General features: G+C 53.2%; 1 protein-coding gene across 8 annotated transcripts in view; it reads right to left on the bottom strand.

Annotated features, from left to right (window-relative positions):
* Positions 1-15,560, bottom strand: part of UBAP2L (ubiquitin associated protein 2 like) — a 36,842-nt gene that overhangs the window by 8,219 nt on the left and 13,063 nt on the right. For all 8 annotated transcript variants that reach the window (XM_054050848.1, XM_054050851.1, XM_054050850.1 and 5 more), the window contains 12 exons: positions 13,804-13,856; positions 12,270-12,355; positions 11,669-11,840; positions 10,398-10,599; positions 7,686-7,963; positions 7,244-7,416; positions 5,822-6,011; positions 5,251-5,305; positions 4,095-4,269; positions 3,819-3,891; positions 1,926-2,121; positions 1,735-1,823 (listed from right to left, as the gene is read on the bottom strand). In XM_054050848.1, the coding sequence (XP_053906823.1) occupies positions 1,735-1,823; positions 1,926-2,121; positions 3,819-3,891; positions 4,095-4,269; positions 5,251-5,305; positions 5,822-6,011; positions 7,244-7,416; positions 7,686-7,963; positions 10,398-10,599; positions 11,669-11,840; positions 12,270-12,355; positions 13,804-13,856 (1,742 nt within the window). The remainder of the gene's footprint in view (positions 1-1,734; positions 1,824-1,925; positions 2,122-3,818; positions 3,892-4,094; positions 4,270-5,250; positions 5,306-5,821; positions 6,012-7,243; positions 7,417-7,685; positions 7,964-10,397; positions 10,600-11,668; positions 11,841-12,269; positions 12,356-13,803; positions 13,857-15,560) is intronic.

The raw sequence follows: 15,560 nt of genomic DNA, 5'->3' as shown, positions 1-15,560 counted from the left end.
CCCTTTGTCACACCGCGTTGGCCTGCTCTGACCAAGGGCTGCTGCTCCCCAAAGGCCGGGGAGCGTGCAGAGAACAGGCAGACAGAACCTGCTCTGCGGTGACCATAATTCCTTCCAGTACTGAAAGGGGACCCACAGGAAAGTTGGGGAGGAGCTCTTTATCAGCGAGCACAGGGATGACAGAATCATGGAATTGTCTGGTTGGAAAAGACCTTTGAGATCATCGAGTCCAACCATCCCTGTTGACTACTGAACCATCTCTGAGCACCTCGTCCACGCGGCTTTTGAAGCCCTACAGAGATGGAGACTCCAACAGTGCCCTGGGCAGCCTCTGCCAGTGCCTGAAAACGCTTTCAGTGAAGTTTTCCCCAGTATCCGATCTAACCCTATCCTGGCACAACTTGCGAGGCCATTTCCTCTTGTCTTATCACTCGGGAGCTGAGCCCAGCACCCACCTCGCTCCAACCTCCTTTACAGGAGCTGCAGAGAGCGATGAGGTCTCTCCCCTCAGCCTCCTCTTCTCCAGGATAAACAGCCCCAGGGCCCTCAGCCGCTTCCACAACCCCTGGGCTCCAGACCTAGTCCCAGCTCTGTTTCCTTCTCCAGATGTGCTCCAGCCCCTCAAGGTCTTTCTTGGAGTGAGGGAAAAAACTGAATCCAGGATTCGAGGTGCAGCCTCACCAATACTGAGTGCATGGGAAGGATGAGAATGAAGAAGAGCAACGAAGCTGGTGAAGGGGCTGGAGAAGTCTGACGAGGAGCGGCTGAGAGAGCTGGGGGTGTTTAGCCTGGAGAAGAGGAGGCTGAGGGGAGACCTTATTGCTCTCTACAACTCCCTGAAAGGAGGTTGTGGAGAGGAGGGAGCTGGGCTCTTCTCCCAAGGGACTGAGGACAGGACAAGGGGGAATGGCCTCAAGCTCCACCAGGGGAGGTTCAGGCTGGATATCAGAAAAAAATTCTTCATGGAAAGAGTCATCGGGCACTGGAACATCTGCCCAGGGTGGTGGTCGAGTTGCCTTCCCTGGAGGTGTTTAAGGAACGGGTGGATGAAGTGCTGAGGGACATGGTTTAAGGGAGTGTTAGGAATGGTTGGACTCGATGATCCAGTGGGTCCTTTCCAACCTGGTGATTCTATGACTCTATGATTCTATGAGTTCCCTGCTCTCGGTGGGCACACTATTTCTGATCCAAACCAGGATGCTGTTGGCCTACTTGACCACCTGGGCCATTGCTGGCTCTCATTTAGCTGGCTATTGATTGGCGCCCCTAGACAGGACAAGGAGGAATGATTTTAAGCTGAAAGAGGGGAGATTAAGATGAGATCTTAGGGAGAAATGTTTTGCTGTGAGGGTGGGGAGGCCCTGTCCCAGGTTGCCCAGAGAAGCCGTGGCTGCCCCACCCTTGGAGGGCTTCAAGGCCAGGTTGGATGGGGCTTGGAGCAACCAAAACCAGTGGGAGGTGTCCCTGCCCACGGCAGGGGTTGGAACTGGGTGGGCTTTGAGGTCCCTTTCCAACCTAAACCATTCCAAGATTCTAGTTACATTTTCCCCTGCGGGCACATGGATTTCCTCTGCTACTGTTTAATGGGAAACAGCAGGTCCAAACTCTTCACATCAAGCATGATGCTACCGTTTCTGGTTTCTCTACCATATATCCCTCCCACTGGCTGTGGACAGAGCCAGGAGGGATCTTGCGGCATGCCATGACTGCAAAGAGCCGGCATATCCCACTCACCGGATATGCATGTAGCAACCCTGGAGCCATGATGTACGGATTAGGCAACAATGGTGGTACCCCAGGAGGGAGATTGGGAGGGGCTTTTCCTGAAAAAAGGAAGAGAAAGGAGAAGTTCCACAGTGAAGCAAATAGCTGAAGCTGTCTCCCCGAGCTCCGATACTCTCCTCCCTCTTTAGCAGCGTGAATACCTGACGTTGTAGCAACGGAGCTGCGAGTGGAGGCCGTCACTGTGGAGTTGCTGCTGAGGCTGAGGCCCAGGCTGCTGACACTGCTGAGGCTGGATGAAACACTTACGACCGGCGGGGCGACCGATACCGTGCTGGAGGAGGTGGAGAAAGTGCTAGCAGAAGAATGGAGGCTTGCTTCACTCTCCACACTTGTGTGCTAATGAAGGAAGGAAGGAAAAAAGTCAGAATCATAGAATTGTAGATTTGTTTGGTTGGAAAGGACTTTTGAGATCAAGTGCAACCACTCCTGTCCACTACTGAACCACCCCTGAGCATTTAATCTACCCAGCTTTTAAACAACTCCAGGGATACGGATTCAACCACCTCCCTGCGCAGCCTCTGCCAGTGCCTGAGAACCCTTTGAGCGAAGGAAATTTTTCCTGATGTATAATCACAACCTTCCCTGGCACAACTTGAGGTCTTTTCCTTTCATCCCATTGCCTGTCACTTGGGAGCAGAGCCCAGCACCACCCACCTCGCTACAACCTCTTTCCCAGGAGCTGCAGAGCGTGATGAGATTTCCCCTCAGCCTCCTCTTCCCCAGGCTAAACAATCCCAGTTCCCACAGCCGCTTCCACAACCCCTGGCCTCCAGACCCAGTCCCAGCTCTGTTTCCTTCTCCGGATGCGCTCCAGCCCCTCAAGGTCTTTCTTGGAGTGAGGGGCCTAAAAGTGAACCCAGGATTCAAGGTGTGGCCTCACCAGTGTCAAGTACAGGGACATAATCACTTCCCTGCTGCCACTGGTCACACTATTTCTGGTCCAGGTCAAGAGTTCCAGCTTTCAGTTTGGGGACTGGGCTGGTGGAACTGAGTGCAGAAACACCGCAGGACGCTGTCTACGGATAATACTGTGTCTCTGCACCCAAACGTTCCTGAAGGCCTGCAGTGAACTGGGCTGCTGCAAGCTACAAAGAAACCGGCTTTGCATCAGGCTTAAGTCCAAATTCCTGATAGCAGCCATCCCCTAATGCTCCCAAGCCTCTCATGCGGCTGTGTCCCAACATGTCCATCTGCAGGGAGAACCAGGGCCGCGCACCACGTCTGCGGCAGGGAGATTTATTCTGCTGCAGAAGCCAATATGCAGACACTCTGCACTGCAGGAGCTCCAGCAGCGTAGAGAGAGCTGCAGTAGAGAGAGCTGGGGTTGTTGAGCCTGGAGAAGAGAGGGCTCTGAAGAGACCTTAGAGCAGCTTCCAGTAATGAAAGGGGCTCCAGGAAAGCTGGGGAGGGGCTCTGGATCAGGGAGGGCAGGGAGAGGATGAGGGAGAATGGCTTTCATGTGAAAGAGGGGAGATTCAGATGAGAAATGTTTTCCTGTAAGGATGGGGAGGCCCTGGCCCAGGTTGCTCAGAGAAGTGGTGGCTGCCCCATCCCTCGAGTTGTTCAAGGCCAGGTTGGATGGGGCTCAGAGCCCCTTGATGCAGTGGGAGGTGTCCCTGCCCATGGCCGGGGGTGGAACTTGGCGATTTTTAAGATCTCTTCCAGCCCAAAGCATTCCCTGACCCTACGATTCCATCTTTTAACAGTGCCACCCCATCAGCCATCAGTTTGCTCTGACATCTGGCTGTGATTCTACAGCACTTCCAAGAGCTACTAAAGGCCCGAATGCTGCTGCTGTTATGTCTGGAACTGGCAGGACGTCAAAAACCTCTAGTCAGAGGTGTACACCGTTCCGACATAATCCTCTGTCCTCTCTCCACACAACATCTAAACTCCGTCGGCACAACCGGCAGCTCTGGCCACACTGGAAGCCCCCGTCAGGTGTGCACTGAGGCTGGGAGCCCCCCAGCAGCCGCCCTCTCCAAGCCAAGGAGGAATGGGAATGCGCAGCAGCAGAGCACGCCCAGACTCACCAGAAGAGTTGAAGTTGACGTTCTCCCAGAGGATGTGGATGAGGACAGGCTGTTCTGCTGCGTCGGTAACGTACTGCGGAAGGAGGAAGAAAAGGTTGTCAAGCCAAGGTGCGAGAGTCACCATTGGGGGCATCACGCCAGATCCCATTCCCAGTCTACTCAGATGGGAGGAGTCATCTCAACCTTCCCCACCGCATAAGACACACTTTGGTGTCTCCTATAGATCCCTGCTTCCCATTCTGCTTCCCTAGGTATCCACCCACTGCGCTGGCTCACCTGCTGAGCTGAGCGGCGGTCGTGCTGGGGAGCTCCTCGCTGTGGCTCAGGCTGCTCAGAGCTGTTGAGTGTTGGCTGGCGGTCGTCAGCAAGGACGACGCCGATACCCCATCATTGAGAGGCGCGATACTGGGAGCAGAAGGGGAATCGGATTTCACTGTGGGGCCTGTAGCACCTGCAAAGAATAGCTTTGGGTTAGGGACAGCTATTGGCAGCTCCAGAAGGGCACTTCAGTCACGCAGATCAGCAAAGGCTCAGCTGGAAGAGCAGGGAGATCCAGGGCTTTCCATTTCCTGGGGGATGAGAAGCTCAACATGAGCCACCAACGTGCACTTGTGACCCAGAAGGACAACCGAGTCCTGGGCTGCATCAAAAGAAGCGTGGCCAGCAGGGCGAGGGAGGTGAATCTGCCCCTCTGCTCCACTCTGGTGAGACACTACATGGAGTCCTGTGTCCAGCTCTGGAGTCCACAATATAAAATTGATATGGAACTGTTAGAATGGGTCCAGAGGAGGCCATGGAGATGATCTGAGGGCTGGAGCACCCCTGCTATGAGGACAGGCTGGGAGAGTTGGGGCTTTTCAGCCTGGAGAAAAGAAGGCTCCAGGGAGACCTTAAAGCAGCTTCCAGTAGAGAAAGCAGCTCCAGGAAAGCTGGGAAGGCACTTTTTACAAGGGCCGGAAGTGACAGGATGAGGGAGAATGGCTTTAAACTGGAAGGGGGCAGATTTAGATTGGACATTAGGAAGGAACTCTTCACATTGAGGGAGGGGAAGCACTGCTGCCCAGAGAAGCCAGGGTGCCCCCACTTGGAGGCGTTCAAGGCCAGCTTGGATAGGGTTTGGAGCCCCTGATCCAGTGGGAGGTGTCCCTGCCCATGGCAGGAGGTAGAACTGGATGGGCTTTGAGCTCCCTTCCAACTCAAACCATTCCAGGATTCTAAGATTCTACGACTGGTGAGAGTGTGACCCTTCTCTGTGGATCTCATGGATACATCATCAGGAAGGGGAACACTTTCAGGCAAGGAAATAATCTGAGCGGCAGCAATCATCCCAGCAGGGAGAGGACTTGCTGTTAGCAGAGAAATCTCTTCATTCAAAGCAAAGCATACGAGCAGTACAAAAGACTTGGGCCACTCCGTGCTGACAGACTCTTACCTTCAACGGCCTGCGTGGTTTGTAATGGCGTGGGTTGTACAGAACTGAAACCATTCTGAGGAGGAAGAGAAAAACAGTACTGAGCATGACACGGCTCATTTCCAGAGGCAGATCCAGCGATCCCGCACTCCCTCCTTGGTCACATAACAGGTGCTACCAACACTGCACCGGAGAGGGCCCCAGATCCACCAGCTCAGTGCCAGCAGGAACCCTAAGCTCATCACTGCACTCTTCACACTCTATCCATCACCTCACCCCAACATCCTCACCCCAAGTGCATTAGCCAAAACCGATGTTGCTGAACTTGAGTGCAGCACGCACAAATTGAATTCTTAAGACAAAACTAAACCTCTAGCCTGAACGCCAACCCAGCAGCGGGTAATTCTGCGTGACACGACACAGGGCCTGCAATCAATTCAACCGCAGTTAACCTGGCTGGCCCAGCTCCGGGTAAGTGAAATGACTACAGGATCCAGTAGCAGCCAGAGCAAAGCTCTCAGAGCCCACAAGACATGTGGTGAGACTGAAAGATGGCAGAAAGACTCATTAACCCGCAAAGCTCTTTTCCTACCTTGGCCTGGGTCAGATCTTTCTGGGGCGAGGAGGAGATTGAATTTGGGTATCGCCTTGTCTGGGTGGATCTCTGTTCGTACAGTGGTCCCTGAGCGCTGTTCTGGGAGGTAAACGTTGCTGTCTGTATTGTGCCGCTCTGGTAACCAGACTCCTGGCTTTGATTGGACGAAATTGTGGATGAAGATTCACTACAAAGGGGAAAAAAGGAAAGGGGTTTATTTTTAACTCCAGAATATCCCTTCTGTAAAGGTTCTGACCCGACTGCAGGCTCTTTGTTGCAAATCTTCAAAAGAGTGAGCCTCAAGCATCAGCATAAACACACCACACAGTGCAGCCAAGCATTCAGGAGAGCTGGGGAGGGGCTCCTAACTGGGGAGTGCAGGGATAGCACGAGGGGGAACAGTTTTAAGCTGGAAGAGAGGAGATTCACATGAGATCTTAGGAAGAAATGTTTTCCTGTGAGGCCCTGGCCCAGGCTGTTCAGAGAAGTGTTGGCTGCCCCATCTCTGAAGGTGTTGAAGGCCAGATTGGATGGGTCTTGGAGCCCCTGAGCCAGTGGAAGGTATCCCTGCCCATGGCAGGGGAGTTGGAACTGGATCATCTTTAAGGTCCCTTCCAACCCAACGCATTCCATGATTCTATGACTCTAAACCAAGCCAAGGAATGCACCCAGTCCCGGGCCGGCCCCGGCACAGGAGGCTGCTGGCACCCATCCTCACCTCATGCACTGCTGGGCTCCAGGTGACACTGCGTGAGCTGCCACTGCCATCACTCAGGCCTTGGAGCCCAACGGACTGACCAGACCCCGAGGGTCAGCCCCACTGAGGCAGGAACGCTTTGCTCCAGCATGGCATCGTCACCGTAGGTAAAGTGACTTCTCTGCACCCCGGTTTGCCAGGGACAAAGCTCCCAGAATCCTTTCAGCAGGGACACGGAGCAGCTGTGCTGGGGACTCCCCTCCCATTTCCAGCAGCAGGAAACTCCTGCTTTGTGTGTGAGCACCGCAGGCCAAGCAGTCAGAGCTGCCTGAACAAGTCTGCCGGCAACTTCTGCTTTGCTGTTGCATACGTTGTCCCCCCTTTGTGACCACGGCACAGTCAGAAAGGGTCTACTCGTATGCAGCGTAACTAAAGCCCATGGGACCATGGGCTCTCCCAAAGCTGCCTGCTTGGATTTAGGAAGAAATTGTTTCCTGTGAGGTTGGGAAGGCCCTGTCCCAGGTTGTCCAGAGCAGTGGTGGCTGCCCCATCCCTGGAGGGGTTCAAGGCCAGGTTGGATGGTGCTTGGAGCCCCCAATCCAGTGGTAGGTGTTTCTGTCCACGGCAGGGGTGGGACTGGATGGGCTTTGAGGTCCCTTCCAACCCAACCCATTCCATAACTCTACGGATTAATCATTCCTCGCCTCATGCCCACCCCTCACCTGGCCGTGCTGGTGTACAGGCTGCTCTGAGACTGGCTGGCAGCGGCGCTCGTTGTGGGCGTCGATTCATACTCGGCGAGAACAGGCTCTGAACCAAACTGTAACGCCCCAAACTGCAGGTTTAGCCCTGAGATATCAGCTGAGCCGGGCATTTCCACTGCCAGCGCAGGAATCTGCAAAGGAGGAAGAAGAGAACGGGTCAATCGCTCCCTGGGATCAGCACAGAGAACGACTTCAGGATCCACATTTCCCAGCACATGACAGTAGCTACAGGCTTGCATCCTTGGAATTACGCCACTCAAGTCAGGCAGGCAGGCTTTTCTCCATCACCACCCTGCTCGCTGCAGGGAGACTGAGCCCAGTCTTTCCCTCTCCAGCCCAAACGGACTTTTCCACAGCTCTAACGCAATACAATGCCTCCTTCCCCTGCACCAACCCTCACCTTTGATGTTAACGATGCTTTCTTCTTCTGCTGCTTCAGCTTCTGCTGTGCTGGCTGAGGGCTAGAGGACTGGTTGTCTGAGGAACCAGGGGACATCTGGGGAACAGGGTTGGCTTTGCTGGGCAGCGGCGAGGAAGAGGGAGCCGGCACGGTGGTGGAAGCAGTCACCACAGGCTGTTTCTCTTGCATGAACACTTCTATCATGGTGGAAGTTGACGTGAAGGCCTGACGCTTGGCGAAGGGACTGTGCACGGAAGAGTCTGTTGGGTTCTTGAGATCTACCGGGAAGACAAGAGTGGAGTTAAAGGGATTTGTTTCCTTAAAAGAAAATTGAGTTTGGACAAGTCTTAGCATCAACAAAACCCTTTCCCACTGTGACTCTTCCTGGAATTGGAGAGCAGAGAACCCCAGCATATCCACTCCCAGCCCTACACTGCCACCACCAGCGCCAAGCCTTTTAAGCCCTTAGCATCATAGATTCATTTGGTTGGAAAAGACGTTTGAGATCATCAAATCCAACCGTTCCTGTCCACTTCTGAACCATCTATCAGCATCCAGCTTTTAAATCCCACCAGAGATGGGGACTCCACCACTGCTCTGGTAGTTACAGTGCCCAAGAACCCTTTCAGGGAAGAAAGTGTTCCCAGTATCCAATCTAAACCTGTCCCAGTGCAACTTGAGGCCATCTCCTCTCGTTCCAGCTTGTTCCTTGGGAGCAGAGTCCAGCACCCACCTTGCTCCAACCTCCTTTCCAGAAGCTGCAGAGAGCAATGAGGTCTCCCCTCAGCTTCCTCCAGATCAAGCAGCCTCAGGGCCCTCAGCTACTTCTCATAAACTCTGGACTTCAGACCCTTCTCAACTCCATTCCCTTCTCCAGACGCGCTCCAGCCCCTCAAGGTCTTTCTTGGAGTGAGAGGTCCAAAACTGAACCCAGGATTCAAGGTACAGCCTCACCAGTGCCAAATGCAGGGGTACGACCCCGTCTCTGCTCCTGCTGGCCATCCCATGGCTGATATAGGCCACAATGCTGGTGGCCTTCTTGGCCACCCGGGCCACTACCGGCTCATGCTCAGACACTGTTGACCAGCACCCCCAGGGCCATTTCCGTTAGGCAGTTTTCCAGCTGCTCTTCCCGAAGCCTGGAGGGTTGCCTAGGGTTGTTGTGGCTCAAGTGCAGGACCCAGCACTGAGCGGTGTTGAACCTCATCCCACTGGCCTCGACCATAGATCCAGCCTGTCCAGGTCCCTCTGCAGAGCCTTCCTGCCCTCCAGCAGATCCACACTCCTGCCCAGCTTGGTGTCGTGTCCAAACTGACTGAGGGAGCACTCAATCCCTTCGTTCTAGATCATGGATTTGTCTCCATTCACCACCACTCTGGGCTCGTCCATCCAGTTTTGTACCCAGTAAAGAGTTTGCCTGTCCAGGCCATGGTCAGCTGGTTTCTCAAGCAGGATTCTGTGAGAAACGGTGTCCAAGGCTTTTCTGAAATCCAGGTACACGACATCCACAGCCTCTCCCTCATCCACTAAAGCAGGAAACCTTGTCGTAGATCATGTCATTCTGGCAGGACCTGACTTTCATAAACCCCTGCTGACTGGGCCTGATCACTTGGTTGTCCTGTGTGTGCTGTGTGATGGCCCTCAAGATGATCTGCTCCATTTCATCACCTGCTCTTTCCCCTGCACATACCAGTGTCCTCCAGCAACACCACAGCCGGGGCTGCCTCTGCACAACCACACTGCCCTCCTCCTTCGCCTCAGCCTCACGGTAGCTTATTAAAAAGCAGCTCCTATTCTCTCTGACTCTCCTCTGTGGCTCCTTGTCTGCAAAGATGAGGAGCTGCCAACACTGCGCGTTACTAGGACAGGGCTCGATTTTTCTGCAGCTTCGATTTGAACCAGAGCCATATTCCTATAGAATGAAACACAACACGCGAGCTGAAAGAAACAGTGCTGGTTCTTGCCCATAGTGGGGCTAGGCAGCTCATCTGAGAAGCAGGAGCCTCTCTTAATCACCGTTTATTCCCTCACGCCAGCTCAGAGGTTGGGTTACTTCTTGGCATTTAACAGCCACTGGAATCACATTCCTTTAAGAGATAACATCAAGTCAGCAGGAAGGAGACTGACAAGCGTTGGCATTCCGGAACCATACTTCAGAGGTGCCTGCTTCCAGACCCCTTCTCTGGTACAGCTTTACCCCAGGAAGGGGTTCTACACACTGCAATGGCCTCAAGAATACCACATCCCCAGCCCTGAAGCTGCTGGAATGACCAAGAGGCAGATGAATTTGTCTGCTCCAAGCGTAAACAGAACAGGGAAGGACTCACATGCACTGTTGCATTTTACTGTCACAAGATTGCACCCATAGTTCTTTTAATTCCTCCAGCACAGCTGGCTTGGTTACGAATGGTGGTCTGGCTTTCCACTGCCGCTTAGAACCATTAAATTGTTAAGGTTGGAAAAGACCTCGAAGCTCATCCAGTCCAACCATCAGCCTAAACCCATTGTGCCAATCAAACCATGTCCTGAAGTGCCATGGCCACACTGGTTTTGAACCCCTCCAGGGATGGGGACTCCACCACTGTGCTGGGCAGCCTCTGCCACGGCTTCACCGCTCTCTCAGTAAAGGACCCAGCACCTGCTGCTGCAGCGCGTTTCCACAGCTCTGGAAGAACATGCTCTGCTTTGGGCAGCCAAGGTGCTTATCCTTACCATACTGCACAAGAGCCGAGGTCTGCGTGGTGGATCCCATGTCCCAGGAAGAAGCAGTGGTGCTCCCAGCAGGCTGAGTGTGCTGAGCCGCCAGCTGAGCCAGAGCCTGGGCCGTCTTGAACTGCTCCAGGAACTGCGAGCCCGTGGTACTGCTGCCTTTGGCCTCGCTGACATCTCCGAACCCTTTCCCCAGCATGCTCACCTGCAATTTCAGCAAGGAAATAATAAAGTCAGTGTCTCCCTTGACTTGGAACTCAGCTCAGAGGACACAAACATCTCCTAACGTGAGCCCGAGCACACTGTACTCTGCCGCTTCTCACTGGGTGCCTAAGCACAACACCTTGGAGCTCCAGATGCAGACATGCTGGCACGAAGCATTCATGCATCTCTCAACCTTTACCACACGTCACACGTAAGTGCAGTGCAGTATCTGTTGCCCAATCCATGGTATTTTACGGAGCCATGGAGGGTCTGCTGGCTTCAGCTGGGATAAAATCATACAATCATGGAATGGTTTGGCCCAGACCACACGTGCAGGATCCGGCATGATGTGGGGTCACAGGCAACACTGTGGTTGGTGCTGGGCTGTCCCATCCCTCTGCTTCTGGCCAGCACTGTCCCATGGCCCAGCCAGCAGCGGATGCAACCTCCATCCTGCTCAAGGTGTTTGATTCCCAGCCGGGAAGCCAGGTGACCACAGAATCATGGGATGGTTTGGGTTGGAAGACACCTAACAGCCCATCCAGTTCAGTTGCACTAGAAGAGACCTCATCAGGAGGATCCTGGCTTCACCATTAAAGGGGTTTTGAAAACCATTCCTGAACCACAAAGTGCACAATTTCCACCACAAAGCCTCTGCCCAGGCCTGCGCAGATCTCTGATGCAGATTCAGTTTCTCCTCCCCTCCACTGTCAGCAGGCGCCAGCATTTCATCCTACACCAAACTCCCAAGCAATTCCACTTCTCCAATTTGCAAGCCCTGGGCTGCAGAAGCCTTCCCTCTCCTCCAAGCAGGAATGCAGCTCGTGTTGCAAGTCTGACAGGGGCCACGGAGGAGGAATTATCCCTAGTTATTTCTAATTAAGTGAGGGACTTTGTGCCTCTATTGAGAGCAGTCTGGCGAATCATTCAAGCAGAGGACTCTGCCGTCCACAAGCAGCAAACAGGTTTCTGAGCTGCATTTCCCAAACTGCCCAAAGGCAGCCAGGGAACGCCAGGGTCACCAGTGCCCACCAAAACCCGCCCGCTGCCGGAGACCGGGATCTCCTTACCATGCTGTGGTGAGAGAAGGAGTTCCCAGAGGCCGGCTGGGAGATAGCGCTCTGCTTGGAATTGCTGAACACCAGCGGCTGGGCCAGGGAAGGAGCCTGGGATGACTCCAGGTTCGTTGACTCATTCTCCATAGAAGAGGGCGTCTTTCCTAGCAGGACCGCCAGATCAATTCTGGGTAAGGAAGGAAGATAACCCACGGTGGTTAACATGAGCACTGTCACCCTGCACGTTATTCCAGCAGGATCCTACCTCCAGCCTCACCATTCATAGTTTTTACTCTACAAATTGAATTAATCTGCAGACCATTAACTCATAACTGCCAGTGGCAATCTCAAAAGGAGATCAAGCAAGAACCCGCATGGCCACCTATTTTAAAGCATCTTCCATTAACTTCACACAGCAAAACGCCCCCAGATCTGAAGAACCAGCAGCAGAGCCCAGTAAAACTAATCCAGGACTGGGACCCATAACTCCTAAGCCAACTTTCCCATCTCAACTTATTCAGATCTGCTGCACTTTGGGTTCAGTCTGAGATGGCAAACTGCTCTGGGACTTGTGTGCCACTTTTCCCATGTAAACAGCATCACCATGGGCCATCACCTCTGTCCAGCTGTGATTGTCACGTTCTCGGCAGGCAGAGGCACTGAGGACACGTTGGAGGCGGTGAAGATCTTTGTCTCAGACAGCTGAAAGAGAAAAAAGGATCCAAAAGTGAGAACAGTGTCTCACGACTCCATGTAAAGCCCAAAAAAAGATTCAAGAAATTCAAGCGTTTAGCCTTAAAACTTCTGTAACGTTTGGCTCCCATCAGAACCAGCTTCTCTTTCATTCTCAGGAAAGTGCACAACTTGCCTGCCAGTGGAATAAAAAGACTCCAATCCTCCTACAAGTTTCCACAGCCCATGAATCCACCTGGGCTGCTGGGGTCTTAGAGAGGTGGCTCTAAGCTGAGGGGATGCCATGCTGATCTGCAAACCCCACTGCACGGAGGACAAACTAAAAAGAACCCATTGTTAAAGCTTCCAGCGATCTTGGCCTCACTGGGATGATCCAACCAGAGACACAGAATCACAGAATTGTTTGGTTTGAGATCATTGAGTCCAACTGTACCTGTCCACTACTAAACCACCTCTGACCAACAGATCTACTTCACCTATGAAACGGACAATAACGTTGCTCAGAAATAAATGAAGGGGAGGTTTAATGACACCTGTGATTTAGCCCGGATCATTTCTGAATACGAACAGCTTTTTTTCTGGACTGAGGAGCTGCCAGCAACCAAACTGCAAGGGTTGAAAGCCAAGCTCAGCCCTCCTGGGAGCACAGCACACACTCAAGGCAGCAGGGCTATCAAAGGCCCTCTTCAAGCAGAAACCTGGCTGAACAGACAAAGCAGGTGCTCACGTCTCCAAACGCAGCAGGAGCACTTCCTTCAGATGGTGCCTGGAAAGCAGAAGCTTTCCTTGTTCCGTAGGCTTAGCAAAAATGAGCATGTGAAACTAATCACGATACTAAAAAAGCCCAGCCTTGCTCCTATCTGTGAGCAAGTTCTCCCTAGGTTCAGAGGATCGAAGGGCTGAAGCCCATCCCAGACCAAACCGACGCAGAGACACTAAAAGCCGGTAATATCAGTGGTTGTTCTCCACCGAAGGAGGCACCAGGTAGAGAACAAAATGCAGTGAGACACCACGGAACTAGGAAGGGCGTAAAGCCGAGAGCTCCTGTGCAGCCCAAATCACAGGGACCAGCAGAGGCCGTCAATACATGAAACCACAGCTGTCTCCTCCGCAGTGTGGATCTGAGGCAAACCTTCCCAAATTGTCACTCTGGAGCAGTGGAGCCAGAACCTTCACTGGAGTCAGACCAGTTTATAAGAGAATTAGACCACGCAGCAGCAGGAAGGGAGATCACCAGATGGGATGCCCCAAGAAATCTCTTCCTGCCTGGGGCTCCTCTGACAGCTCCAACTACAAACGTGCTTTACAAGCAGCAATGTCTGCGTATCCATTGTAGCTCCTGGAATTGGGAGCCTGGCTTGGGCTGTGCCCGTGGTTTGGGGAGGACAGGCTTTGCGCTCCTCTCGTGGCTGTGTGCAAGGAGACACATGGAGGAGAGGGGTTTAGAGAGTACCTACATCTTCATTCCAGTCCTCCGTGCCCCATTCTTCTGTCGCTGCCCTCCACGCGCCTACAAATATAACAACAAGGAGAGACGTTACACGCGCATCAAAGCTCCATCTCCAGGAGCCAGGGAAGCGCTGGGGAGCTTTGCAAGCAGCTGAGAGGATTTCAGTTTGCCAAACGGACAAGTTAAAGCAGTTGACCCCGATTCTATTTGCCAACCAGACAAGTTAAGGCAGTCGACCTTGACCCATGGGTGAGGAATCGTGATGGGATGGCCTCAGCCTGGCTCAGGCCAGAAGAACGCGATCGCTGGGTTGGCAGCAGGGAAAACGCACGTGCCCCAACACCAAATAGGGAAGCTGAGCTTGGCAGGGAAGCCCCAGCATCATCCCCAGCCTCTTCGTGCCATTTTCCTGATTCCCCCTCGCATTGCAGTAGCTGCAGGTTTCCGCGTCCACGAGCAACCAGAGTGATTCCAGCAGCTGGGACAGAGCATCTCCTTCGGGGGCTTCCTGCCAGCAATTCTGCAGGACCTCACTACCCAGGAACACCTCAAAACCCAAGGAGAAGGGAACCATTCACATGGTTCATCTCCACCCGCCCCCCCGCCAGGTATTGAACCCTCAGTGTACCAGGAACTCCTGGATACAGGGAAATGCGAATCAGGAAGGAAAACTGAAAGGATGAAGCAATCCAGGCAGTTTCTTAGACTAAGCGCAGCAATAAGCTCGAAGGGAGTGGCTTAAAATGTCAGGGATAAAAGCAGGGGATTCCAGCCGTGAACCAGCACAGCACAGTTTGGAACAGAGCAAAATTTTGCAGGAAATAAAAGCATTGCCTGGCCACATCTCCAACTTGTTCTGTCCTTCACTTCCAGCATTGTTCAACCTCTGGAGTTGGAATTTTATATGGTGACTTCCAAATCTATCAGACAACTTAAAACTTGGTATGGGAGGAGAGTGGGAGCATCCCCCCATCCCCAAAACAGCGTAAACACAGCCATTTTGCACAGCTTCTTGGAACGGGATTATCTTTCACGTCCTTTCCAAACCAAACCATTCACATGATTGAGGGTGTGATGATACAAGGGCGGGGAGGCCCTGGCCAGGCTGCCCAGAGAAGTGGTGGCTGCCCCATCCCTGGAGGGGTTCAAGGCCAGGTTGGACGGGGCTTGAAGCCCCCTGATGCAGCGAGAGGTGTCCTTGCTCATAGCAGGGGGTGGAGCTGAATGGGCTTTACAGTCCCTTCCAACTCAAACCATCCCATGATTCTATGACTCTTTGTGGCCCACGTACACCACGTCAACAAAAGGTAAAGGAGCTGACAAGGTTGATCCTGGAGATGCTCGCAGGGACGGAACAAGTTGACATCAGCTGAAAGGCTTTTACAGCACAGAACCTGGGGAGGCAGGAGCTGGAGGTGCCTAGGTGGATAGGGGAGATGCTGCAATAAGTAGGAACACGGCACAGGGCTCTCTCAGTCCTGCTTGCTCAAGGTAAAAAAGAAGAGAAGCAAAGTAGCACAAAAATCAGAAGGAATTCCTTCAGATGGAGAGCAGCCGCAGATGTGGCTTTCCCAGCAAGCCTGCTGCTCGCGTGTCAGGTACCTACTCAGCACCGCTTGTGCTCCTTGTGCATGAAGAGAGAGGTGGAAAACCAAAGCCCTGCAATGTATAACTTCCAGAAAGCTTCCTATCAAGCACAAGGTGTTGAGATTGCTTTAAAGACCAGAACAGATTACTGTCCATCGAGCTCTTCCAAAGGGGAGA

This window comes from Cuculus canorus, chromosome 28 (genome assembly GCF_017976375.1).
Source record: "Cuculus canorus isolate bCucCan1 chromosome 28, bCucCan1.pri, whole genome shotgun sequence".
NCBI lineage: Eukaryota > Metazoa > Chordata > Aves > Cuculiformes > Cuculidae > Cuculus > Cuculus canorus.
This window is presented reverse-complemented; position numbering and strand designations above follow the sequence as displayed.